General features: G+C 40.2%; 1 protein-coding gene across 4 annotated transcripts; it reads left to right on the forward strand.

Moving 5' to 3' along the window:
- The first annotated feature begins 4086 nt into the window (after positions 1 to 4086).
- Positions 4087 to 27720, forward strand: BICRAL (BICRA like chromatin remodeling complex associated protein). 4 transcript variants are annotated; one of them, XM_081185973.1, is made up of 12 exons: positions 4087 to 4765; positions 12998 to 13046; positions 15057 to 15105; positions 15194 to 15262; positions 16166 to 17863; positions 19277 to 19367; positions 20843 to 20934; positions 21649 to 21710; positions 21844 to 21989; positions 22157 to 22251; positions 23890 to 23992; positions 25103 to 27720. In XM_081185973.1, the coding sequence occupies exons 2-12, from the start codon at positions 13003 to 13005 to the stop codon at positions 25906 to 25908; spliced, it is 3255 nt and encodes a 1084-aa protein (XP_081042099.1). In that variant the 5' UTR covers positions 4087 to 4765; positions 12998 to 13002; the 3' UTR covers positions 25909 to 27720. The 4 variants fall into 4 exon arrangements, with proteins under 4 accessions (XP_081042099.1, XP_081042101.1, XP_081042100.1 ...); XM_081185975.1 differs by lacking the exon at positions 4087 to 4765 and adding an exon at positions 5148 to 6492; XM_081185974.1 differs by lacking the exon at positions 4087 to 4765 and adding an exon at positions 7240 to 12590.
- Positions 27721 to 27967: the final 247 nt, after the last annotated feature.

The following is a 27967-nucleotide window of genomic DNA, read 5'->3' on the forward strand; positions in this document are numbered from 1 at the left end:
TTAAACTGATTTCTGAAAATTCTGCCCGGATGCTATTTTTGGAGGACAAATCCCGGATATGTCCAGGAAATTCCAGATGTATGGCAGCCCTATTCCAGTTCATTAAATTCAGTGGGTCTCCTCTGAGTATATCTTGGTTGGATACAACCCCAAGTTCCAAATAAAGTAGTTATGCATCTCCAATGTAAAGTATTTCTTGGTGTTAGGAGTACCACAAGCTCATAATACCTTGCATCCCTACCTTCAGGGGCTCTGCTCTCTCTATTGAAGAGATGTTCCTCACAGATGATGCAGCCTTGACAGCACACTCCAAGGAAACTCTAGAAGCTCACCAACCATTTTGCCCAAGCCTGAAGAGAGTTTGGCCATCAGCCTGATGAAGACGAACCACCTGGTCAGAATGTTGCTACCACTCCAAGCATCATTGGTGAGGTGGTAGACGATTTTGTCTACCTGGGTTTCATCAGCACTAAGCTGGACAAGCGTATTGGCAAGGCAACCATGTCAATGGCACACCTTTCCAAATGGGTATGGGAGAGTGTGAGGCTAATGGCCAAGATTAAGATGAAGGTCTACTAGGCGTGTGTGCTGAGCACACTGCTTTATGACTCATGGGCAACACCTCACTTCAGAAGATTGCCACTTGAGGGCAATTCCACCACAGCTGGAAGCATGTGTCCTATTCTTGCCCACATCCAGCATTTCTGAGAATTTTACTGGAAGATGCAGCATAATTTAACCAATATGAGATTCCTGCAAAATATGATTTTAAGTACTGTTTCCTTTACTTGTGCTGACATCAAGCAAACTGATTTACTATTCCATGTATTTTTCCGAAGCTGTATCACTCAACTCTGACTAGGTCTCAATCTCAACATATCTTGTAAGTTTTCCATGTCCAGAGTCATTAACAGATGGTAAATTTTGGAAATTTGCTTTTTAGAGTTCACATTTGCTACTAACATAATTCCTTCAAAGTTCTCATGGCCTGTGTTTTTATGGTTTGTCTTTGTGGTAAAGGAACTTACCGTATTTGCTTAATATTGAGCCAGTTGTTACCTAACATATCCAGTGCTTCCTGCAAAGTTCTTTCACTCATGGGACCTATACTTCTAGAACTCACATGGTCTGTACTGTTCCTTGCCTTTCCATCCCTTAAACTGTTGCACTCCATGAAGGAATGAACTATTAGGTTGGTAAAGCTAAAGCTGGGTTGGTGCCAAGCCTTTCATCCAAACCTTAAGTGTTACTCTGAAATATGGATTGGAGACCCATGACAGAATTTTTGGACATTTGCCTAAACAGGGGAACTGCATTTACTCTTCAGCACAAGAGGTTTCTGGAGTGTCTTACAAAAATCCGTAACGGGACACTCCCTGCCCTCAGTTTTGTATACACAACTTGAGAGGAAAAGAGATTGGGGGGAGGGGGGAAAAATCAAGACACTAGTTATTAGTTACAAAGTTCTTACAGACCAATGGAAATAGGTGAAGGAAAAGAAAAGCCAAAAGTTGCAGATCTTGCAACTTTTGCTTCTCACCATAACCAAAACAAGGAAGATATATCACTGGATGCAAGAAAATAAAGGAAAAGAGATGGTTTTCCAAAGTGCCCTAAAATGTGTATTATAGTTGTTCATTCCCAATGCATTTTGGAAAAAGTTTGATTCTGCAGGGAAATCTAAAACATATAAAAAAGAATACATTACGTATCTTTTTTTTTTTTAACTGGAACATCTTGAAAACTTTTAAACAAATCTTAACAAAGAAACACACTTCAGAATAACCAATTGAATATTACGCCCCTCAAACTCACATATGTAAACAGAAAACCAGTGCTAGTATAAACCAAACCTATTAACCTAAAATACAAAGTCATACTGAACCCACTTGTACCAAGAACAGCAAATACGCTTTATACAAATTTAGTTGGGCATGAACAAGTATTCACTGACAACAGGCTATCTTAGGGGCACAGGGTAGACACCTCGGCACACTACACCCTCCAATGTTTTGCTGTCATCCCTCAGCATCTGTTGCCTCAAGTGGCTGCCTCTTTCTGTCCAGTGGCTGGACCAGCACTGTTCGCATCTCTCCCTGTCCTGCAGCCTGATGGAATGGTGGCTGCCAGGTGACAGTTGATGGAGGGAGGAACCTGACAGAGTGGGCTTCTCAGCAGAGCAAAGATACAGGAAGGATAAGATGGGATGACAAATCTACCTTCCTACATATCCATCAATTGATTTAAGTGCATTCAGACACCACTGGTTCCACTCTTAGGCAGAGTAACCCATGGGTGCAGAAGCCATGGTATCCATTGTCCTGCCATTTCACTATGGCCAGGATGGGAAAGTAGGGGGTCCCTTCCTCTTCCTCCTCCCCCACTGATGACAGCAGGATGCAATTAACACTGATTCCACTTGTGTGGGCATGTCAGAATTAGGTGGGTTTAGATTTGACGGATCCATGCTTGCATCCAGCACACTCAATTTTCCTCTGCATCCGCTACAGGAAAAGCTATGCTGCCAGAACTTTTGGCTGGTGGGCCAGGGAAGCTTTATGTCGGTCCATCAGAAAACCTCATTCTCCGCTGGCTGAGTGGGACTTTCTAAGGCTTGTTTACAAAGCTATTGTACTACCAACCTTACTATATGCTTGTGAAACATGGACCACTTATAAACACCATCTCCAACTCCTCGAAAGATTCCATCAATGGTGTCTCCGAAAATTTTTACACATCACTTGGGAAGACAGGCAAACTAATATCAGTGTACTGGAAGAAGCAAAGATCACCAGTGTTGAAGCAATGATTCTTCAACATCAGCTTCGTTGGACTGGTCAAGTTGTGTGGATGCCTGATGATCGTCTTCCAAAGCAACTACTCTATTCCGAACTTAAAAATGGAAAGCGTAATGCTGGTGGTCAACAAAAGAGGTTTAAATACTGTCTCAAGGTAAATCTAAAAAAATGCAGTATAAACACTGACAACTGGGAAACACTGGCCTGTGAGCACTCCAGTTGGAGAACAGCCTTTACCAAAGGTGTCATGGGCTTTGAAGACACTCGAACTCAGGAAGCAAGGGAGAAACATGCTAAGAGGAAGGCATGCTTGGCAAATCCACACCGTGATCAACTCCCGCCTGGAAACCAATGTCCCCACTGTGGAAGGATGTGTGAATCCAGAATTGGCCTCCACAGTCACTTACGGACTCATTGTTAAAACCGTGTTTATGGAAGACAATCTTACTCGACTATGAGTGATTGCCGAAGAAGAAGAAAGAAGAAGATAGGCTACATTGCCTCTTCGACTATTGAAACATACATGAAGAACAAGATATAGTGGTACCTCGGGTTAAGTACTTACCGTAATTCATTCTGGAGGTCCGTTCTTAACCTGAAACTGTTCTTAATCTGAGGTACCACTTTAGCTAATGGGGCCTCCTGCTGCTGCTGTGCCGCCGGTACATGATTTCTGTTCTCATCCTGAAGCAAAGTTCTTAACCTGAGGTACTATTTCTGGGTTAGTAGAGTCTGTAACCTGAAGCGCCTGTAATCTGAAGCATATGTAACCCGAGGTACCACTGTATATGAGTTTGCGCATTGTAATGGACTCTATCCATCTATCTATCCCAATGAGAAATAATCTGTAAGCCCTTTTTTTACTCACCAGAAAAGGTTTTGTGCGTGTTTTCAAAGGCAGTTAACAAAAGGTTTTGTAATGTTAAAACAAGGTGGGATTGCTATGTTTCTCAATAGGAAATCAAGTATTTCTTAATTCTTTGGAAAGTTTTTAGCATGGTTTTTTTTAAACAAAAAATAAGTTAAAGGTGGGCATTGCTGAACAATAGCATTTTTTTTTTGCACAAATAGAACAGTGAATATGGACAGCGTTAAGAATTCTGGTCTATTTTAAACTAACTTTAAAATAATCCCCCCAACAGAAAACATGAAATCTCACGGCCACTAATTTAATCTTTTATGAACTTATAATAGGCTCTTGTCAATAGCATGTCAAAGTATGGTAACAACCATCACAAAGTAACAATACTCAGAAAGTTAGGTACTGTGTACGGACAGAATTTTTTTTTTATTAATAAAAAGCTTATCATTCAGTTCCTTTGCAATATTTCAAACCTCAGTTTCCTTTGTGTGCATCATTTTGGGTGTGCATGTAAAAAAGAATGGAAAATTAAAAGCGGCGTTTTGCTCTTTCCAAAACGCGCAACTGTGTCACACACTGAACTGGTTGGGGCGGACTGCAAAACGTTCTATTAAGACCGGGCGACTTAGTCACTCGCTGCACCATTAACTAAGAGCAAACTTAAGTTTTGCAAAGGGTCAGCAGATGACAGCTCGGAAGCGATCAAGGGGGCTTGATTTTCTTTGCGACCAAGAAACAAACAAACAAGCGAGCGAGCGAGCTCTTTTAAAGGGGACCCTCCTTTCACGCCGCGCTTTGCAAAAGGCAAAAGGCAGCTCGCTCAAGTTCGCCGAAGCGCCGTTCCTTAATAATGCTCTGTGAATGCGGCTCGAGCTGCGGTGTTTCATTTTCTTCCCCCAGCCTGGTGCGCCGATCGCATCTCCTTGTGGCTGGCTGGGTACTCCCGCACTGTGTGCTTGTTGTACTCTCTCTCTCTTCCTTTCTCTCTCTCTCTCTCTCTCTCTCTCCCCCCTCCCTTTCTCTCTCTCTCTCTCTCTCTTACACTGCCAGCCCCTGATGTGATGGCGAAGAAACCCCGTTGACAAGGCACTGCTTTTTCATGACGGTGAGTTTCCCTTTGAGTGTATTATAATTTTGTGATAAAAATTTCAAGGAAGAAAAAAAAACACACAACCTCCTTCCTCCCTTCCTTCGGGGAGGGAAAAGAGAGAGAGAGAGCGAGCGGGGGTGGTGGTGGTGGTGGGGGGAAGAAGAAGAGAAAGAGAGAGAGAAATCTATCTCCAGACCAGACAGAAAAGAAAAAAAAGAGGAGCAAATTAACAACCAGGAGTTGCCAAAACCAGGATATTAGGTTTCAGCCCAGAGAGCTATTGGCTCCGGGGCTATGTATATAAATATATATCTAGAGAGAGAGAGAGAGAGAGGAGAGAGAGGGGGGACGCGGGGAGGAAGATGAAGGAGGAGAAGGCGATTTGGCGCGGGTGGGCAGGCTGCTAATTCGCAGGGAAATGAAATATTTATTTCTTTTTTGCAGCGAGAGGCCGCGGCGGCGGCGGCTACTGAGGGCACTTCCAAAAAATGTTGTTTCTTAAAGGGGGAGAGACAGGCAAGGAGAGAGAGAGAGAGAGAGGGAGGAAGAGGGAGAGGACAGATAAGGTTTCAGGTCTAGGCTGATAGCTGAGAGAGAGAGAGACGGGGGGGGGGGGCTGGGAGAGAGAGAGAGAGAGAGGACTGGGGTGGGTTTTTCTCTCTCTCTTCCCCCCCTTCTCTCTCTCTCGCTGATGCCATGCAAATTTAGGAGAGGAGGGAGAGAGGGGAAGGCGAAAGAAGGAGGAAAAAAAAACCCGTTTTAATGACTCATTGATTGAGCCGGTTTAAAATTAGTTGTTGTTGTGTTTGGGGTGGGTGTTGTGTGTTTTTTCCTGGCCGCCCCCTTGGTGGCCATCAAGAGGGAGAGGAAGAGGGGTGTGTGTGTGTGTGTGTGTCTGTCTCTCTCTCTCTCTCTCTCTCTCTCTCTCTCTCTCTCTCTCTCTCTCTCTGTGTGTGTGTGAGTGTGAGGAAGAGGGGGATCGAGAGTGTGTGTGTGTGTGAGGGAGAAAGAAAAATAATCTTTTCAAATCTCCTCCCTCTTTTCTTCCCCCCTCGTTTCTTTGCTTTTCTCTAAAGCTCTCTGGTCTGTGAAGCACTTTTTCCCTTTCCTCCTCCTCGGGAAAATGGAGACGCTCCGTCTTCTCTCTCTCCTGGGCGTGAGGCTGCCAAGGATTTTTCTTTTTCTTTTGCGTTCCTCGTTGGATTTGCTCTCATCGACCACCTCTTATCATCTTGTCATAATTTTCCGCTATATCTTTTTAGCATGGGCTGTGCTTTTTTGGTTTTTTTACGGGGATTCCCAATTCGTTTCGTTTATATGGTTCCCCCCCCCTTCTTTTGTTACTCGGTGTTTTTCTTTTTCTTGTCTCCTCCGGTATCGCGTTTAAAGGAATGGAAATGGTGATTGTTTCTGTGTATGCGATTCTACGTCGGTAGGATTAAAGAGGGTGGGGGGGAGGGGGAAGAAAAAAAAATAAAACCTTAATAGTAGGCTGTAATATACGTTTTTTTTAAAAAACGGCAAGAATAATAAATAATTTCTACATCTGTAATAACGCCTTCGTTTTTGTCTTTCGATGAACGTGAGCTTGTTAACTGCCGCCGGATTAGTCTTCCAACAAAGTACTTTTTTGTGGTTAATTGATTTTCAGTTATGGTTACACTATAATGGGGGGGAAAGAGAAAGCCTTAGTTAAAAGGCTGGCTTGAAAAAAATCTCTGAAATGTTGGGTCATTTTTGAGGTGGGTGGCCGATTTTCTTCCTTCCCTCCCTTTAAAACCGAAACGGGTTTCCGGAGGGTTGGCGTGTAAACGTCGGCAACGTTAAAACAGATTGTTCTATGTATATCTTGTTCTGAGAGCGGAAACAGGCTTAGCATTCGTAAAAATAAATAATAAATCGCCTATGCCTGGGCGAAGGAAGGACAACGAGGCCTTTACTTTTACCAGGGTTAGGATGTTGTTGTTTTTTAAACCCCTTAAACATGCATGGCTTTTTTGAATATCTTAAGCACTGATCGTGCTTTTCCAAAGCTCAGTCGAGGAGGCTGTTTTTTTTCTCTCTCCGTATCTGCGTTTACATGGCGGGGTTCGGTCTGGTTTGTGCCCCGCTTCGGAGGGACCAGGAGGAGAGAAGATGGCGCTGCCTGGCTACCGGCCAGGATTTGTGGCGCAGTTTCTCTCCGTTCTCTCTCTCGTCCCCTTCAAGCCGCCATTTTGAGAGACTCCTGACATTTCTTCCCGGGCCGGGGCGTTGCCCTCCGTTGCTCCCCGCGGTCTAGTCTCGTTACCTCAGAACAGACTCGAAAATGCTCCCTCACGAGCAAAATAATAACTCCTTACCCCACGCACTGAGGAAATTTATTTTTTATTTTTTATTATTATTTCCTAGAGTAATCGCTTTCATAACGCCCCACCCCAAAATTTATGTGGAATGCGAATCGAAAGGTGTGTGTGTGAGAGAGTATACTTTTTTTTTTTAAATGGCTACTCTATTTTAAATTATCCAGTCCTAAGCACACAGTTTACACATTCAGTGTAAATGGGTAGTTGTTAAAATGCTGCTGCTCCCTTTTGCCAGGTTCTCCTACACTATAGTATAGTGGATATGGAAATCACTTAGTCCCATGTTATGTCTGCCAAACAACAAAGGGGCTGCTGGAAAATAAGCGATTTGTAAAATTTAAAAATGGAGGAGCAGCACTCTCTGAATTGGCCTTCTAGATTTCATTCGTCGCTGTAGGTGGGCATTTTTACACAGTGTACCAAGGAGGTCCTGTTTGCTAAAAAGCGAATAAGTGAGCAAAATATGCCTTCTTGGCCACAGGCATCCTTGTTGCTAAAGTAATAAGAGAGTAAAGTATGTGGAAAGCAATAGTCTGTGTTGATTGGATTGAATTAACTTAACTAAAAATGCTTCCAAAGTTTAGAAATGGTTTGGCTTAGAAAGCCCAGTAATGTGGCTTTAAGGCAACACATCATACCATTGTGCTTTCCTGTGAGATTTAAATCCTGGGCATTTAAATATCATTTTTTGCCAGTCATATCTTGCCAGCAACAGACTGTTATAAGACATACCTTTCTTTAAGCATTTTAGAATTAAGACCTTTTTTTTGGGGGGGGGATAGGTTTGAGATTCCCCACTCTCCCCTCCCCCAAATATACTCCCCTTGATGAGATATAAATTTTTGTTTCACTGCTTACTGCAGTAATGTTTATCTCATGATTTTACAAAATGGCCTGGATGTTGTTTATTTTAGTTTCTAATGAGTAGATAAGATATACGGGGGGAAAAGATGGAAGAATGTTGCTTTATAGTGGAATATCAAGGTCTCACATGAACTGTTATATGGACTTTCTGCTGTTTAAGCTGAACTGAACTCTTGCAGCCACTGGAGTTGCCCTATTTCAAAAAGTAAAAACCAGGACATCCCAAAAATTGTTAACAAAACCCGAAAGTTTTTTAGACAAACCCCCAAAGTTGTTGAGCCAAAAAAGCGTGATTTTTCAATTGACTTGCCTAAGATCCAGAACAAAGCGCCGCCTTTCGAACACCCCCTTCCCCAATGTCAATTCTGCATTTGTCATCCCGGTAATGTCTGGGAAAATCCGGACATATGGCAGCCCTACTATTAACACCATGGCAACTGAGAAGTTCCTGATCACATAAGCAAAGTCGTTTTCTTAATGTTTCTAGTGTACTGTACAGTACTCCAGGACCAAGGATGTAGCTTATAGAAGAGTTTCTGACAAATAATACTCTTTGGTGAATGACATAGTTAGAACTGACATACTATTAATTACTTAATAGGATTATAGCGTTCCTTTCAATAGATACGTAGGCAAAATTAATTTAAAACAGTTACTTTATAGCATAGTGAAATTAAATTTCTGTCTTCACCTTGTTATCATTAGAGAGAAAAAGCAGAAAGTTCACTGGGAACAGGATTGAGTGGATCCAAAACAAGTCAAGTTTCAAATTGAAGCCAAAAATAGTGTTCTCGTATGGGGAAGGGACTTTTCTGAAACATAGGCATTTCTAGTTTCGCTTAACATTCCCATTTCTCTCCACCCACCCAAATTGAAATGTCAGGCTGCTGAATGTGTTCATTCCCCCCGCCCCCCAGACAGTAATGGGTTCTATGTAAATTTCTTCAGGCGCATAGAGATAACCTAAAATACTAACTAGATTGTACTCAGATACATGGAACAGAGCAGATGTTCCAGAAAACAGATTGCCCTGTGGTATATAATATATGTGAAACGAGGATAGAAATCTAGCTGGTAGTTTAATGGGAGGGACACTCGAAGATTTCTTGGCCAAAATAAATAAATAAAATCTAGTAAATCTTTTCCAAGTTAAGAAGAAAACACGATAGAGTTTGCCTTTGTACTTAAGATCTTCCTTCTGAGGGTACACATACAGGCCAAATTTTGCCAATCTTTGAGGTGCATCATTGATTAATTACAAGTATTGCTTGCACTTTCAACCATATATTCTTATGCTGTGATTCATATAAGCACTGGTAGACTATAAAGTCATTTCCATATTTTTCTGCCATTTTTATAGAATTGAAACAAGACAGAAGAAAGAGCCATTCATAGTAATTGAGACAGATTCTAATTTCAGGTTTATTCAGATCTTTGCTTTAACAGAGAGTATACATTACCTATTTTCGTTGAACTGGACATTTGCATCCAGGACCAATTTATACATAGCAGCTGACTTGTAGCAATGTGCCAACTGCTCCCAAATTTAACAAATTTGCAAATCAGATTTGCTAGGATTTTAAATAGGCCAAATTGCAAGGCTGTGATGTCATGATTTCCTGCACACCCATTTCAAGTATTTATCTGGAATTATTGAAAACATAATTCTTTTTTTAACCTGAACTATGCGGCTCCGGACAGGCTTTCATTAGTTCCGTTACTGTGACCTTTCAGATGAGTACTAGAGGAAAGTGCTGTGTAGTGGGTGGTTGCCAGTCTACACTGCTATGCAGATAAGTAGGAAACATGAACTGACCTTGAAATCATCATTTGAGGCCCTTTGTGTGCCTCTTCCACAGGAAGTTTGCAGGGTGGCAACACAAGATAGGACTTCTGTGGTGGCCCCCGGCTTGTGGAATGCTTTCCCCAGGAAGGCCTGCCTGGTGCCATCTTTTTACACGGACACTGTATACCCAGATTGTCATGGATGGGACACAAAGTGTTTTGTATGCTTCTTCCTACAATACCACTGTGTAGTCGGTACTGACTTGCCCATAGTTACCTGGAGGTTCCAAGTATAATATGTTCTTGAAAGGCTTTTAGTGTAATTTTGTAAAAATACTATATTTGAAACTGATAATTTTACTGTGTATAAAATAATAACCTTGTGAAATGGCATCCATTATATGAAAATATGACATACATTACATGGTACTGTGGCCTGTGCAGAAGAGACACACAGAAAGAGAAGTTCACTTCTTGATATGTGCAGAAAATCCTCACATAGGCCTATGGACAATGCAATTTTATATTGAAAGGATTGCACACAGGTGAAAAACAACTGTTGGAGTTCAGCAAAGGATTCTGACTGGAAGCCATATGGAATGAGGAAATCGGAGTAAAACAAGAATGTGAGGCATGGAGTTCAAAAAAGGGTGGGAGAATATACCTTCCTCCTTGGGGCAAACTTCATGCAGAGATAGAGTTTCCATGGTTTTTTTTCTTGACAGGGTTATTTACTTTTAAAGGTTGCTTGATGAGAAAACAATATCAGCAACAAAAAACAGCAGATGCAGATTTCCCTAAAACTACATTTGGGGGAAAACTGCAACAGTTAAGTTCCTACCAGTTATGCAGCTTTTAAAAGGCATAGAAGCAGTTCCTGAACAAGATGTCAGTTCTCTTACTATCTTCTTTATCTGGCTGTCCTCAATATGGCATACAAAAACAAGCAGGCACAGTGTGGGAAAAGCTTCACCTGCTTGTATTCTTCATATTAAAAGCAGATTAATGCTGCTAGGAAAATGAGGTGCCAGATTTACAGATTAGATCTGTGGGAGTTGTAGGATGTCAAGGGTGTGTAAGTCATACCCAAATCTCAGGGCTGTAGATCATTTGTAGAGCATCTGTTCAGCATGTAGACAGTCACAGATTCAATCACTGGCATCTCCAGGTTGGACCGAAAAAGACCCCTACCTGAAATCCTAGAGAAGAGAGCTGCTGCCGTTCATGTACATGATGCTAAGCTAGAAGGACCAGTTGTGTGACTTGGAAAAAGACAGCTTCCTTTGTTCCTAAGGCTTTTGTACTGTTAAGAGATGGATCTTTGGGTGAGCTCCCATCAGGTGTAGCTGTCGCCATTACTGCAACTCTATTATGAGAAAAGTATTGCCTGGTGAAATTCTTGATTCTGTTCTAACCCAAATACAGGACACTATTATTGTTTAGAAATCTTAATGATATGGGGCCCAAGAAGCAATAAAAATAAAAATTTCATAAACTGATATGAATTAACTAGCCATTTGTACTGTATGAATTAAATAGCCATTTGTACTTGGGCCAGGCTAGGCCTGGGTATGTTTCTCAATTGGGGATAGATTTAGGGGCAGGTGATTTAAGCAACTACCCAGGGTGTCAGGTTTGGGGATGCCTTCCTTGGATTATCTTCTCAGCTATTAATGGTTGAAACAAATAGTATAATTCGTTCATCTTCACATGAAAAGCTGGCAATGGTGCCCTACATGGCTAAATCATGCAATACAAAGTGAACTGGACTGGAAATGCAATAAAAAAAGTATTCCAAAGCTGAACAAATGAAAGGGAGTGCCAAAAACTCTATGCCTGAGTGTTAATTGGTCTGGGGGTACATCTGCAGGGTGCTGGGCTGCAGCATGTTAGAGACCCACACTGTACTTTGGCTGCCTCCCTTTGTCCATTGCAGGAACTCGGAGACAGAAGTGTCACCCATTGCTGAGGGACATGGCAATGTGGGGCCCAGCCTGATCCCAGACTTCCTTTACCCCCTTCCCCCTTCTAAGCTATAGTCTAGCTAGAGTGGGCCACTAGTTTTCTGTGGTAATGTATGCATATAGTTGTAGATCATTTATATATTTAACAGATTTCTATACCGCTTTCTGCAAAATGTATCAAAGCAGTGTGTAGCAATTTAAAACAATAAAACTACATAAGAAATATACAGCTGGCCAAGAATAAATAGCAAAACATAACTAAGGGGGTCTATAAATGCTTTGGCAAGAAATAATGTTTCCAGTTGCTTGTGAAAGCACATCACGGAAGGTGCCTACCAGATCTCTTAGGGGAGACTTCCCTAATGAGGGAAACAGACTTCAACTTGACAGCTGTGGCACTACCAAGAGGGCTCCTCTAAAGACATCAAACAAGCAGGTTCAGATGGGAAAATATATTTTCTCAGATATCCATTTCTCAAGTTGTTCAGGGTCTTGTAAGTAAATAGTAAAACCTTAAAACTGGGGTCCTTTAGGATAGGTGTCATATGCATGCAGTAGAGAGCAGCAGTGAGCAGCTTAGCTGCAGCATTCTGTACCTGTTACAGCTTTTGAACCCCACAAAGAGGGTGTTACTGTTATCTGATTTCAAGGTTACCAATGTGTGAGTCACTGTTGTCTATATGTGTATGGCTATAACTTGGTGGTATGCAGAATGTTACAGACTGAATCTCCTAAGTGAGGGAAAATCCAACTGCAGAAGCTGTCACTGGTTAGAACACTCAGCTGATCAAAAGTTACTGTAAATAGAGGGAAAACAGTGCTGAGTATGAAATGCTGATTTAGAAGACTTTTACAAACAATATTTGCATGGAAGCAATATTGGTAGGCATAATTTTTTTACCCACTTATTTCAGTTATGCCACTGGATTTTCCAAATCACAGATCATCAAAGTCAAATCATATCATGTTCCCACTGTTTTCCAGGAACCTCATATATACTTTGCAGAATAAATGCAAAAATGAGCACAGATGTGTAATACAAGTATATACTATGCCTCAAAGTACCATTTTACTCCTATATTCAAAGCAGCATGCAATAACGTGTGCCCTGTTGTAAAAATATGCTGTTGCTCGTCTACATAATTTGCAGGTTAGTGAACAATGGGAGCATTTTATAAATAAACAATACATGTTAGGAAGAAACATGTTGAAAAGCATCCTCTATTTTTAATTGTCGTGTTCTGGAAAGAAATAGAAAATCTTTATGATACAATATTATTTTTCCTTAGTTGTCATGGATGATGACGATGATGAATCCTGTCTCTTTGATCTTATTGGGTAAGATTTTTTTAAAAAGAAATTATGCAGAGAAATAATACAAAGTTCACTTTGCAAAAATAAAATTTGCACAAATTTGTGTCTGTTAGAAAAGGGGCATAATCCCCAGATCTGCTGGCTGGAGAAGGTTAGAATTTCATGAAGGTTCCTCCCTGCTGGTGTAGAAGATGTCCTACTCTGTGGGTGGGGCAGGCATCTCTGAAGGAAGTCCCCCACTTTGCCCAAGGAAAGTGCTGCATGTTTAGTTCTACCACTGGTGTTGCTGCTGCTTACAGTAGCAAGTGTTAGGCCACAAAATGGCGTGGGATGGATACAAAGCACCTTCATTCTCAAAGAGGCTCCAGGTTTGGGCCTCCTATTTGTGCTAACATGAAGCTGGCATAAATAATTCACCTCCTTGAAACCAATGGGGAGATTTTGTTTTAAAAGTGCATAATTTAAACACTGGGTAAGACCATCTCTCTATCTCCCTGCCTGGTTGGCAGAACCCAATCCCTATTAGGATAGCACTCTAGGGCTGAAATCAGGTGCACACTTACTTAGGAGTAAATCCCATCAATCTCAGTGGAACAATTCTCAATGAAGTTTTATTGAGTTCTTTTTTTGACAAAAGGTGGTATAAGTTTTTTTAAACAAACAAATATGCTTTGGATGCATGTTATGATATGCTTGAGTAAATGAAAGAAATGTTTATCATTTATTTACAGTTATTTATTCACGAGTATATAAGGCACCTTTGTAAACCACTTCGAGGTTGTTGTTTTTAACAAGCAATGTATAATTTTTAATGAAATTAATAAATAATTCAATAAAAATTATCCCAAAGGCATACAAGATATTTAAAATTTACAGCAAAAGAAGTACAGTGGTGCCCTGCAAGACGAATGCCTCGCAAGACGGAAAACTCGCTAGACGAAAGAGTTTTCCGTTTTGGAGGTGCTTCGCAAAACAAATTTCCTATGGGCTTGCTTCGCAAGACAACAATGTCTTGCGAGTTTCTGCTGGTTTTTTCCCTTTCCCCCCTTTTTCTAAGCCGCTAAGCCGCTTATCAGCTGATCGGATCAGCAGATAAGCCGCTAAAAGCCGCTAATAGCACTAATAGCGCTAATCCGCTAATCCTTCAATGGGCTTGCTTTGCAAGACGAAAAAACCGCTAGACGAAGAGAATCACAGAACGGATTCTTTTCGTCTTGCGAGGCACCACTGTAATGACAAATATTACCTTAATATATATTAAGGGCCACTTGGACAAACTTGAATTTCCTCATAGGAGGAGTGTCCCTGAAAGTAGTGATTGAATGTAGTTCTCTGATGCTCCATTTGGCACCTCCAGCACCAACCTTTTTACTTAAAAGGTCAGTACCAGAGGGTACCAGAGAGTGGCACTTTGCCTCCTTTCTTCCCATCAGCTTGATCGCTGCCTTCTTAGACTTGGTCATTTCCCCCAGGTGGGATAGGGACTTAACAGTGGTGAGCAGCAGCAGAGGAGTGGGAAATGGCAGCAGGAAATGGCATGAACAATGGTGGCAGTGGTTTGGAAGCTAGTGACAAAGTATGTAGATAGCAAAAAGTGTGCCCACCGTAGATAGGTCTCTTGCCAAAGGCCCCAGCATTTGGAGCTGGTCCTTCACAAAACGACATACAATGATGTAGGGAATAAACAGAGTTATAGCCAGCTAAGTCAGTGGACTAGTCATTAATTTCAGTGGTTCACCTCTGAATATGTCTTATTTGGTTCAGTCCATAGCTGAGAGCTATTTTAAAAACAATGGAGCAGTTAAATATATTGCTTTATAAATAAATATTTACACTATTGATAGGGTTTGTTGCAAACAAGCCAGGGTTGTTGCTTTGAGATCCATGCTCTAAAATAGTTGGGGATCACAGCCTCAGTATTCAGATGGTGTGATTCAGAAAGATTCTTCCTGCTTGTGCCATTTTAGTATATTTTAAATAAATGCAAGATTCTCAGACTGATCCATCTTACTTTCCTTGTTTGTATTTTTAAAGAGATGCACAGGCACTGAATTATTTCCTCCATGGAGCAGGCAGTAAACCTGTAAGTATCATATATTCTGGTATGTTAAATATACATCTAATTTTGCAAATTGTGCTGCTCTTATTGTAATGCTTTTTCTGTATTACAGAACAGTGAAGACTTGACTAATGCAGGATATTCTGCAGCCAACTCAAATTCCATATTCGCCAATATCAGTGTAAGTTTATAGGAAAAAGTGTAATTTTAGTGCATGTTAGTGTGTGCCTAAGTTCTCCATTCTTATAATACTCCTATCTGGGTGAGGTAAAAGCCAAAAATAACATGCAGGCAATTGCTATTTAAACCAAAGGATTGAATATGGGTGAAGAAGGAGGAGAATTCTGAGCCTGTGCACTTGTGCACTAAGCTTTACACCTGGTTCAAACTTCTTGCTCAGTCTTGCATGCCACTCATGGTCATTAATCTAATGATACCTGACTTAGTAGTATTCTTGAGAGATGTTCTGAAGGGGGGGGGGAGATAAACCTATAATGAGCAACACTGTACTACTACTAATAATTTGTTTTAAAATACAGTGGTGCCTCGCAAGACGAAAAGAATCCGTTCTGTGATTCTCTTCGTCTAGCGGTTTTTTTGTCTTGCGAAGCAAGCCCATTGATGGATTAGCGGATTAGCGCTATTAGTGCTATTAGCGGCTTTTAGCGGCTTATCTGCTGATCGGATCAGCTGATAAGCGGCTTAGCGGCTTAGAAAAAGGGGGGGGGAAGGAAAAAAACCCAGCAGGAACTCGCAAGACATTGTCGTCTTGCGAAGCAAGCCCATAGGAAATTTGTTTTGCGAAGCACCTCCAAAACGGAAAACTCTTTCGTCTAGCGAGTTTTCCGTCTTGCGAGGCATTCGTCTTGCGGGGCACCACTGTAGTGTTTTATTGTTATTGTTATTACATTTACATCCCACCTTTCCTCCAATGAACTATATGGTTCTCCCCCTCTCCATTTTATCCTCACAGTGCTTTTGTGAGGTAGGTTAGGCTGAGAGACAATGACAGGCTCATCCATTGAACTTCATGGTTGAGTGAGGATTTGAACCCTGATGGTGTGTATTACAATTTTTCTTTCAGAGTTCTGATCCTAAGTCATCAATCAAAGGTGTCGGTAGTCAGCTTGGAGAAGGGCCTAGTGATGGACTACAGTTGCCAAGTAGCCTTCAGTTTCTTGATGATGAACTTGAATCTTCTTCCTTGCCTGATCTTAGTGAAGATCAGCCTTTTGATATCCTCCAGAAATCTTTGCAAGAAGCTAATATTACCGAACAGACTTTGGCAGAAGAGGCTTATCTGGATGCCAACATAGGCCCTAACCAACAGTTTGCACAAGCTCAGCTTCATCCTTCCTCATCAGCATCTTTTACTCAGGCTTCTAATGTTTCTAGTTACTCAGGTCAGACACTGCAACCTATAGGAGTTACTCAAGTGGTACAGCAACCAGTTGGAGCATCTTTTGCAAGCAATACAGTTGGTGTGCAACATGGCTTTATGCAACATGTGGGGATCAGTGTTCCTAGCCAGCATTTGTCAAACAGTAGTCAAATTGGTGGTTCAGGACAGATACAATTAATTGGTTCATTTAGTAATCAACCTTCCATGATGACCATCAATAATCTTGAAGGGTCTCATATTATTTTGAAGGGTGGTGGGCAGCAAGCACCTGGAAACATGAGTGGTGGTCTCTTGGTTCATAGACAAACACCTAATGGTAACTCATTGTTTGGCAACTCAAATTCCAGTCCAGTAGCACAACCTGTAACTGTTCCATTTAATAGTACAAATTTTCAGACGTCTTTGCCTGTGCATAACATCATTATACAGAGAGGTCTTGCTCCAAATTCTAACAAGGTTCCCATCAATATCCAGCCAAAGCCTATTCAGATGGGCCAGCAAACTACCTACAATGTGAATAGCTTGGGAATACAGCAGCATCATGTGCAACAAGGGATTCCTTTTGCTTCGTCAAACTCCCCTCAGAATTCAGTAGTTGGTCCACATATGTCTGTTAATATTGTTAGTCATCAAAATGCAAGAAAAGCAGTTACCTCTCAAGCCGTAAGTAATGCCGGTGGTAGTATTGTGATCCATTCTCCTATGGGACAGCCTCATGCACCTCAGAATCAGTTTCTTATACCCACAAGTCTGTCAGTAAATCCTAATTCGGTTCACCATGTCCAGACCATAAATGGACAACTTCTTCAAAATCAGCCTTCCCAGCTTGTTTCTGGCCAAGTATCCACTGAGCATGTTATGCTAAACAGGAATTCTACGAACATGCTTAGAACTAACCAGTCATATTCAGGACAGATGCTGAATAATCAGAATGCTTCTGTACAGCTAGTTTCTGGTCAGACATTTGCAGCTCCTGGAAGCCAAGTTATAGTGAACCATGGGACTTCTCAAATTGTTAGTGGCCAGGTTCCACTACAACAGGGATCGTCTGCTGTGTTGCATTTATCCCCCAGCCAAGGAAACATTTCCCAAGGTAGAACAGGCTTTACCACAATGTCTCCTGGACAGTCAACAGGTTCGAGTATCTCATCAAGCAACCGGTTTACAGTTGTAAGTTCTGCTGCTACAGTGCATCCCAACATTGGTCCATCAGCCCAGACTGTTGCTTCCGGAGGAAATTTTGCTGGAGATCAACTTACACAGCAAAACAGAACACAAATGTCAGTCACTGTCTCACATCGTCTTCCAGTTTCTTCTTCCAAATCAGTGAACACCTTTAGTCACACATCGGCATCCCAGCCCCAGTTTTCCTTTGGCCAGGTATGGATTGATGCAAGTTCAAAATCTTTAGCATCTTTAAAATCTTTGCGGCTGCTAAATGTACATATCTATGATTTTATTGTTTTACAGCAAACAATGCAAACAAATAACACCCTAAGAACCTTTAGAATCTGTGTCAATGGATCAATACTTCTGGGTTGGAACTATTGGGTTGTATCCATTGTTGTGCATGGAGATGGCGGCTCTTTTGCTTCCCCTGTAGCCTCCTGTACCCTCTGAAAAGCTTATTTAGAAGGTTGAAGGGGAGGCCTTGGGCTGTGTCATACGAGGCAGCAGTGAGAGGTTGAAGGATTGCTGAAATTGGGCAGAGGAATCTTGTTTCAGTAGAGTTAAATTCTTGACATTAGAAGACCTGCCTCCTGACTGCACCACCATGTGACAGAACCCACACATAGGAAACTGCTTTATGCTGAATCCATCCAGCTCAGTATTGTGCACACTAACAGGCAGTGGCTCTCCAGGGTTTCAGACTGGCAACATTCCCAGTCCTAACTGGAGATACAAGGGATTAAAGCTGGGACCTTCTGCATGCAGAACAGGTGATCCGTTACTGAGCTACATCTCTTTTCTCCAGGAAGACACCTGGAGAAGCTTTTGGTGTAGGGGGAAAACGGGAAGGGAAAGATCCATTGTTTGAACTTGCTTTCTACTTGTGCAACGTTTAGTACAACCCATTATTTCTGTTCCTTCAATAAGTCTTGTTTAGTTGCTAAAAGTGAGGTTTTCAGAATTCTCAGTGGTGATTTAGATATTCATTTAAAAGTATTGAAGTCACATTGTAGCTGATTCCTGAATACTATTTACAGTATTGTAATTTGCATGTTGAGACTGCATGAGAGATGAGAAGGTGAGTTCTTGAGGTTGTCAGACCATTCTCAAGTGAGTGAGAAATGATTCCATTTAATATATATTTGTACTACTTGTTCTCTGTATCTTTAAAGATGTGGAACAATTTAGAAGTTTTTGATGGAAGGTATTGATTGAAGGTCCAGCAATGGAAAACCAAATGGCTCAACAAATTTCAGTTACAATCCAACATGGCTCAACAAATTCGGAAAGTCTTTAACTCTGGTGTGCAAGCAAAAGGTGGAGGGAAGGTAGAGCCTACTGGCATAGTGCTTCTTGGTCTAATAAACCACAGATGTTATATCTGAACTGGACAGGATGCCACAGATTGGCCAACCATTAAAAAAGGGCAATTATTTTGTGTGCCAACTTTTCAGATAAACAAATTCTCTACCTATCGTAGCTCATTTTATTTGTAGTGCAAGGTAATAAAACTGGAACTGCAGATAGAGTTTATATGTTTTATTTTGTATATAGGATATTGGCTTTTCCTTATCTTTTAACTTTAATGATCTGCATAGTATTTATGGTGGTCTCTTTTTTCAGACTCAAAAAAAAGTTACGAATTTGGTGTCTTCAGTTTCAACGTCAAAGTCACAGGATAATCTAAGACCACCTCAGCTAACAAGTCTTTTAGGTAATAAATTGCTAAGTCAGATAAAGTTTTTGTTTTTTAAATACCTTTATTCAACTCCTTAGCTATGAAGTGGGTTCTTAACTACAGCAAAGGCTTGTCTTGAATATTACTTGAAAATTTGAACTTTCAGGCTGATGTTAAGCTGTGCTACTGAGAGTTAACACATGTGTCAGATTCTGTTCGTTTATTTATATGCCACTTTTAAAACGGTTTTCTCAAGGCGGCTTTCAATTAATGCAATAAGAGCTTTTAAAACCAATCTCTAGAAAACATTTAGCTTAAAAGGGCAGCATACAACAATTTCCGGTCAGACTGGTAAAAAGCTATATTACACTTTAAAACAGAGAGAAAATCCAGTTAAAATATGTATGGATAGAAATTTAGTTTAAGTTCAGTAGGGTGGAAATTTAGGAAATGCACTTTACAAATTGCTAAAAGTCTTCTGCAAATTTAGTTGATTCTTCACATGGCTTTTACAAGTCATAAATGCTTTACAGAGAACCAGCAATTTACTGAAATACATGAAAATGTAATGTTAGAAGGATGTTTTCATCGGTTGCAAAGAGAAGATGCATGAGCAACGGAGCTGTTTCCTGAAGTTAGCTCTGCACTAATTTCTCAATGCATGTATGGCCTTCCAGTATTGTCATTGTTCATCTTAGAACATGGGTGAACTTCTGGGACTGTGCCTGTGGCCTAAGGCATTTAGTAGTATGTTAGTAGTAAACATAAACTTGGGAGCTGCGATTGGAGCACACATTTATTGTGGAACACACACGTGCCCTTCAGATACTACAACAAAAGTGTAGCTGACCTGTAGTGGAAGTGCAGGAAACGTATCTTTTGTTTTAACCTTGAAGTGACCCTAAGATTTGAGAGAAGCTGCATTAAGCTTGCCTGAGTAATTGAGCACATTAATTCTTCGGGAGCCAAAAAGAGAAAACTCACGTATTCATTGGAACTTGCTCTTGAAAATGTGTATTTGGGAGCACAGCTTAAAGAAGTCTCTACAAATAATAGCAGAAGATATTTCAAACAGAATATATATGTTAATATAGTAAAAAAAGAGCATGATGCTTTCATTAATTTGCCTGATTGAAACAAGAGACTGAAGTGTGGGGGTGGGGGGAGACTAGACAGTACTTTAGTATGTGTGCTATTTACATTACGAAGACAGGGATTAGCTGGGCTCCCCATGCCTTTTTTATTGATACCTGTCTACAACTTTGGCATTCTGAAGTTCCATGAAATGGCAAGTGGTTAGATGCTGGCTTAAACCTCACAGGCTCATGAGATAGTTTTAATAAATATTTGTGTTTTGTATGGGCTTGCAGTAGTTTTGTAAAAGCATTGTTATTTAAATACGCATTCCTACGTGCAAATTAATTTTAAATCATTCAGTGACATAACTAGACAAGATTCCAAATATTGTATAGGGGATTGTTAAAGAATCTTCATAATATATCTTCTTATAGGACAAGATACCGGGGGTAAAATCATACAGCAGCCTATAGGCACACACCAGGAAAAAGCAGTAGGATCATCTTCTGCCCAAACAAATGTACAGGTAGGAGGCAATTTCCCCTTTTCCATCCTCCGCCCTTGAATGTTCCTGAAAAGGCTAATAGTGCACCAGTCATTTCTTGTTTGTACTATTTTCTACATAGAATATAATAACCTTTCCATTAGTCATTTGTGGGAGGAAATCCATGATAGTATATACTAAACATCCCATCACTTTTAAATATTAAATGAATATGTGCTGGCTAAGCTTGACGGTAGCTGGAGTCCAAATAAGCTGGAGGGCACAAGGTTGGAGAAGGCTGTGTTAGCATATCTGTTGGCACTGTAAGCTCTAGTCATGTGCTGTCTTTGGGTCAGGCTGCAAAATATGCCGTCCAATCCTGTTATTATTTCCTTGGAGATAAATGCTTCTGAGTTTAATGGGGCTTATTCATGAAAGTGTGCATTGGATTATTGCCTTTGTATCTGTCAGATGCATATTTTCAGGAGTATATAGCCATGCTGTTGATTTATTTTCTTAGCATCTCAAAAGATTAAAAAATGCCTTTTTGAAAATCCAAAAATGTGGTCATATTGGTAATGCAGTCTCTACAAAATGCATTTAAGAGATTTTTTTAAAAAAAACACCCCATAATTTTATTATCTTAAATAGATTTTGAGGCCATTTTTATTTCTGTTGGATGATATGCACAACTGTATAATTGATTTTTATAAAAGAAACTTAGCCCAGTGTATTTGATGCACGTTTTGAATCTAGGTCGATGGCCATACAATTGGACAAAAGAGGCCTGCTGCTAAACAACTAACAAAAGGAGCCTTGTAAGTTGTTTCCTTTTATGCATCCTTTTACTTTAGACATTTCCTCCTCTCTTTCCCTCCCTCAAATTTTGTCAAGTTGTTACTCACATGTGGTGCTATTGTAAACAACTGACAATAGCAATCTTCCCATTAGTATTCTACAGCAGCTACAGAAGGACCAGGCACATGCTGTGACTCCTGATAAAACTCAGTTCAGATCTTTAAATGATGCAGTCCAGAGACTCCTCTCATATCATGTGTGCCAGGGATCACTGCCAACAGAAGAGGATTTAAGAAAAGGTACTTTTTCGCTCTCCAAATGGTTATGAAAATGCTATGCTTCTGGGGTTTTATACCAGTTAAATGTTATATATTGTACTAGGCAAAACCTAAGAATCAAATGCTTTAAATGACTAGTTTAGTTGTTAAGAACTACTATTCTAAATGTATTTTCTTCACCTTTCCAGTGGATAATGAATTTGAATCTGTAGCCACACAGCTCCTGAAAAGAACACAGGCAATGTTAAATAAATACAGATGTCTGCTCTTGGAAGATGCTATGGTAAGACTAATAAAAAACACACGTGTGCATGTGTGTATATTATGGATTTGTGCATCTTATCCCACATGGCTTAATTTATTGTAACACAGCAATGTGCAGCTTTCATCTAATTCCATGGTCCATATCTCTCAACATGTGGTACTTAGGAATGTTTAGCACTAACAATAGATTTCACTAAACAGATAATGTTATCATCTTGTGTTGACAAGTTCACTGGGTGAGAGCTTTTTGACTTCTACCATGTTCCCCCCTCCCCAGAAGTCTTAATGAATTTCAAAAAATGTGAGCGGGGGTTGGGGTCGGTCTCCCTTCACAAGGTAAGCTTGCTCAGAAGAACTCTCCTAGCCTATCAGGGATAAATGTACAGGAACAGAAAGGTCTGAGCAGGCATATTTGCACGGTAATTTAGTCCTTTCAACTATTTGTTGATAATAGCCTGGCCGCAATGATTCATGCATTGGTAAACTCAATATTCTATTATTGCAATACGTTCTATGTGAGGTGGCCAGTGGGTCTCGTCCAGAAGCAACAGCTTCTGCAAAATGCTGCAGCTACACAGTTGGTAGGGACAAACTATTGCCATAACCTAAATGATGCTTAAAAGCTTCTATTGGGAGATCATACACTACTGAGCCAAGTTCAAGATTCTGGTATTAATTTACAAGGCCTGTAACAACTTGGATCTGGGGTACCTAAAGGACCACTTGATTCCTTTTATCACTGCTTGATCACTGATGTCTTTGGGGGAGTCACCGTTACTGATGCATACAGTGACCCGGAACGCAGCGCCCATTCAGACAGAGAGTTGCTTGTAGCAATTACATATATGGACGCTGATGATGTTGCTATCTCATCACAACAGGAAACATTAATCAGTACCAGGAAAAATACACAATTTGGCCACATCACACTCACTTGCATTTCACAGAAATTGCTTAGAAAGTACCTGCACATTTGCCCCATAGCTTCAATTCTATGTGGCATAGAGAAGTGCTTCTTTTTAAAAAATGAAAGTTATGAGTCTGGGGGACTTTCCAGAGGCAGCAGTGAAAGCCTTCATGAGGCACCATGGTGCCCATGGGTGCTGGGTTGGTAATCCCTGATTTAGTGTTACTTGTGTACCAGCCTACAGTCTTCATTTTTTATAGAGGCCTCTTTAAAAAACAACAACACCTCATGGCTTTTGCATCCACCTGTTTTACAAAATAGGCACACACTTTCAGATCTGGCATATTTAAGCAAAGTTATTACCTGCAAAGTTAGGGCTGCAATCCTGTGTGCACTTTGAAGTAAAGCCCCACTGAATTCAGAATGAAATCACTTCCAATTCAAAATACATAGAGCTGTGCTGCACAAACACTTTGATATGGAACAATAATATTATAAAAATAGTTTTTTTCCTATGTTAACTGACTTTTCCTAACAAACCAATTTTACAAAACAAATGTGTGTATTCATAATATACAAAAACGCCAGTTTTTCTTTAAAAATAACCCCCATTATGAACTTGCCACCTCAGTTTGCCTGTTGAACTTAGCATTCTGTTTTGTAGTATTGTTAGGAAACTTCATGTTGTTCCTTGCAAGTAAAAGTTAAAGTTGTTAATTATAGAAATTATTTTGTTTGTTTCTTTTCCAGAGAATAAATCCTTCTGCAGAAATGGTCATGATTGACAGGATGTTTAACCAGGAAGAAAGGCAAACTCTTTCCCGGGATAAACGCCTTGCAATAGTAGATCCTGGTAGGTAACGTAACCATTTTAAATGAAAGCATCTTCGGCTGCAGTCCTATACAAATAAACCTGGGTGTAAGTTCTATTGAACTCATTAGGTCTTACTTCTGAGTAGACATGTATAGACTAGCACCGTACCATACAGAGAAATGATTTTAATATTTATAACAGTGGTGTTTTTTTGCCATAAGTAAAATTAGAACGCAGGAAGGATTTATATTTGTGAGTCAGACATAGAGATGCAACATCTGTGGAAACTTGGCTGCTGCAGGAAAAATACACCTTTTTTTTTGGATGGGGGGAGGGGAAACCCAATCATTTTGACATCCTTGTCAAACCTAAATTGTATTTATTTATTTATTGCTTTAAGAACTTTAAATACATTCTGCATGATTAAAGCTGCAATGTTATACCAACCTATCTGAGAGGAAGCCCATTAAACTCAGTAGGACTTGCTTCTAGGTAGATATGGGTAGGACTGCACTGTTAGCAGTTAATATACAAAACAGTGTTACATTTATAAAGTGAAAATGTATATATTAATTCATTTGCATTCAAATGAGCAATTCTGTCCAGAGAGATGGAACTCCAGTCTGTTACACTTTAAGTTGACTACACATACTTTTTTGCCAGTTTGCGAACAGAAATAAATAAAGTTGAAAACAGACCTAATCAACAGTGGGTTGGTGCACATATAATCCTGGTTACCTGTAATCCCATGTGTCAGCGCATGCTTCCTCTCTCTGGAGCAAACTCCCTTTTTCTGGTCTTAATTGTAGTTAAGGGAAACAGTGGCCCAGACCTTAACCATGGTTAACACTAACCTGAATTCCCCTTAGCTCAGGACCTGAAACCCACTAAAACCATATTTTAGTACACATGCTTTAGTTCTTCTATTAAATGATCTTCAGCTAGTGGGCTGGGACCACAGCTGGGTCACAGCCAGACCTTGATAAGTGGGTCCCAACAGCAATACCATACCATATGGTAACAAAATTCAGAAGGGTCTGAAAGTGTGTGGGTCCTAATTCTGAAAAGATTGAAAGCTACTCCATTCCTTGTTTTTCTGTCCATGATATGTCACAATTCTTTACTAAAATGCTTGCTTTCAAATTTCAGATGGTTTTCTAGCAGACTTTTGTTGTCCATCCACGCAAATTGACAAGATCGCTGATGAAACACAGCCGGCTGAAAGTGATCATCAATCTAACAAATCTTCAATGTCTCAAAACCAGACTGCTAATACCCAAATCAAAGACAGATCAAGTTCAAGCACAGCAGAGTCTTTAAATCACAGCAAACTTCAAGTAGTGCCTAACAATATTATGAGTTCACAACAAGGAAACAGTTCTGTTAAAAAATCAGAAAGCCTTGCAAAAGCTTTAAAATTTGAGAAAACAAGCTCCTCTCCTGAAAGCCAACATATGGCTGATTCAGAACAAAAAATCGCTGGCAAAAATCCAGGAAAGTCAAATGAAAACTCTTTAGGTTCTGAAGATCATTCGTCAAAAAACTTATCAAGTGTAGATCATGGTACGCATAATAAAACATGTCGGAACACAGTTGATTCTCACTCAGAGACAACATATAATCATTCCCTCCAAGACAAAACTCCTCGGAGTTCTCCAAAGAATGAGGATTTGCATCCAGACAATTTAAAAGGTTCTGGGGAACCCCAAAAGGATTTGCTGCTCAATAAGAGTTTAGAGACTACATTCAAAAACATATTGGAACTGAAAAAGACTGGGAGGCAGCCACAGAGTGAAGCAACCGGCAGTGGCTCCCTAGAATTAGAGTATCCAAACTTTTCGCTTATTTCTTCACAAGAAAACTGCCTGGAGAAATTTATTCCAGACCACAGTGAAGGTGTTGTAGAAACAGACTCTCTTTTAGAAGCTGCTGTAAATAGTATCTTAGAGTGTTAATAGTTACAGTACCATGGACATATTTCTCTTAGAAGTAAATGTGAATGACACCACAAGAACAGCCTGACAAATGTCAAAGGTTACCCTTTCTAAAGTAGATTCTGTTTTGTGTTTGAAAGCAATACTCATTGTGGTTACAGTGAGGTGTCCAGTAATGTAAACCCTTGAGAGAAAGCTGTCTGGTAGGGCCTACACATTATGATACAGCTTTGCTGATCGTTTTAACATTGCAGTTTAATGAAACTGCAGTTCACTAGGCCCTAAGTTAACAAGGTAATATACTGACAATCACAGTCTAGTAACAGGTTTCTTAAATAAAATGTTAGGAATGTTGCATTTAATAGGAAAAGATCCATTGCCTCTGCCCACTATCACTTGATTTTGAGATTTAATATTTGGGGCTAAAAAAAATTCCCCAATACCTCTGTTTAGAAATGCCTATCTCTTGAGGTTTGGAACAGAGAGAGAGGAATTGGGAAGGAGAGAAAATGGCATCAGTGTTTACAGGGCTTTATACTTTTAAAGTGCTTTTCTATGCTCAGTGAGCAGAAACAAGTATCTTACATAGGAATTTGCTGTATTGAATTACACTGTATAGTTTTTGTCACTTTCAGCACTGCGTAAAATGATACATGCTAGTCTAAGAAGCTAGTAGATGGAAAATTGTATACAAAGAGGCTATAATATAGCCATAAAATTCTGTATAGACATGCATAAATGTATATATATAAACACACACACAAGTTTCATCAAGAAGAGCTTTTTCATTTTCTAATTGGATATAGTCAAACTTAATCTTTCTGATGTGGTGTAATTTTTTCTAGACCAAGTGTCAAAAGCACTTTTATTTGGAAATCATTGTAGTAGTTTATACTTTAAGGAGATAATAGCCTTAATCTGAACAATTTAAAGGCCAGTGTTTGCTATTTGCTTATTTCTGCTTCTTGCTGTTCAAGAATGTCTGTCATCTGTAGCAGCAGTTATAGTTACCAAACTATGTACAAGCCAAAGTTAATTTTCTATCCCATTAAAAAATTATAGGTTGAATTTAGAATTTGCCGTCCGCAAATTTGGACTTTGCCTTCTGTTCATGGAAGGCTTTTAATCCAGTGGAGGAGCCTGATGGCGGAGGAGGCTGCAACTTTTGCAGATTCTTCCTTCCTCCTACAATGCTCAGTACCATTTCCCAAATTGTTCCAAAGGGTTTCCCAACCCGTATCTGGAGTGGATTTTCATAGGGCTGCAGGGGAAGGGATAATCAGGAAATGTCACTTCTTCTGCATCAACCAACGGGAGAGTCCCTGAATCCAAGCCTATCTCTAAAGGCATTTAATACAAAATATAGAGCCAAAGGAATCCCTTGCATGTTTGTATTTGGCTAGTTGTCATCATGACAATACAATTATTTATTATTTTAACCCATGGCATTTCCCCATTCTTCCTGTGTGTTTTAGAAATTATTCTACCACCATCACCAGTGCTGCTAGGTACATTGCTTTTGTGCCATTAGTAAGAGGGATGTGGCATGTATGCCTACTAAAAAAAACAACTCCAAGAGGTGTGTTTTTTGTAAAGCAATCTCTGTAGCTTCCCTTTATAAACATATTCAAAAGCTTCCTTATGGATATCTTCATAGCCTTAGAGCCCTGAGGTGCAGCAGCCTCGACCCAGTGGTAACTGTGTGCATACAGAGGTTTGGAATTCAAGCATTCCCAGTACTGCTTTTGGGGAGCTTCCTCTTCCATGCTTGTGTGGAGCTCCATGGAGCTGTGTGACACAGCAAGAGTAGCAAACTGTGGTTGTCAGTTGGATTGTCAGTTGGGGGGCTTTAAAATTTTGTTTTTATTACCACTTTTTTTTTAAAGTGCCAGTTTTAAAATTAAATATTTGTGAAACCCCACATTCCACGAAGACAGCATTGCCACCTTGGTTCATTTTTGTAGGCATGGGTCCTGTACTTGCTTTCTTATCGATGATAGTGCAGCAGCTACCTTTCCATCAAGATGCTGCAAAGAATAAATTCATTGAACTGTAACCATAATGAGATGTCTAAGAAAGC

This window comes from Podarcis bocagei (assembly GCF_964188305.1).
Source record: "Podarcis bocagei genome assembly, chromosome: 3".
NCBI lineage: Eukaryota > Metazoa > Chordata > Lepidosauria > Squamata > Lacertidae > Podarcis > Podarcis bocagei.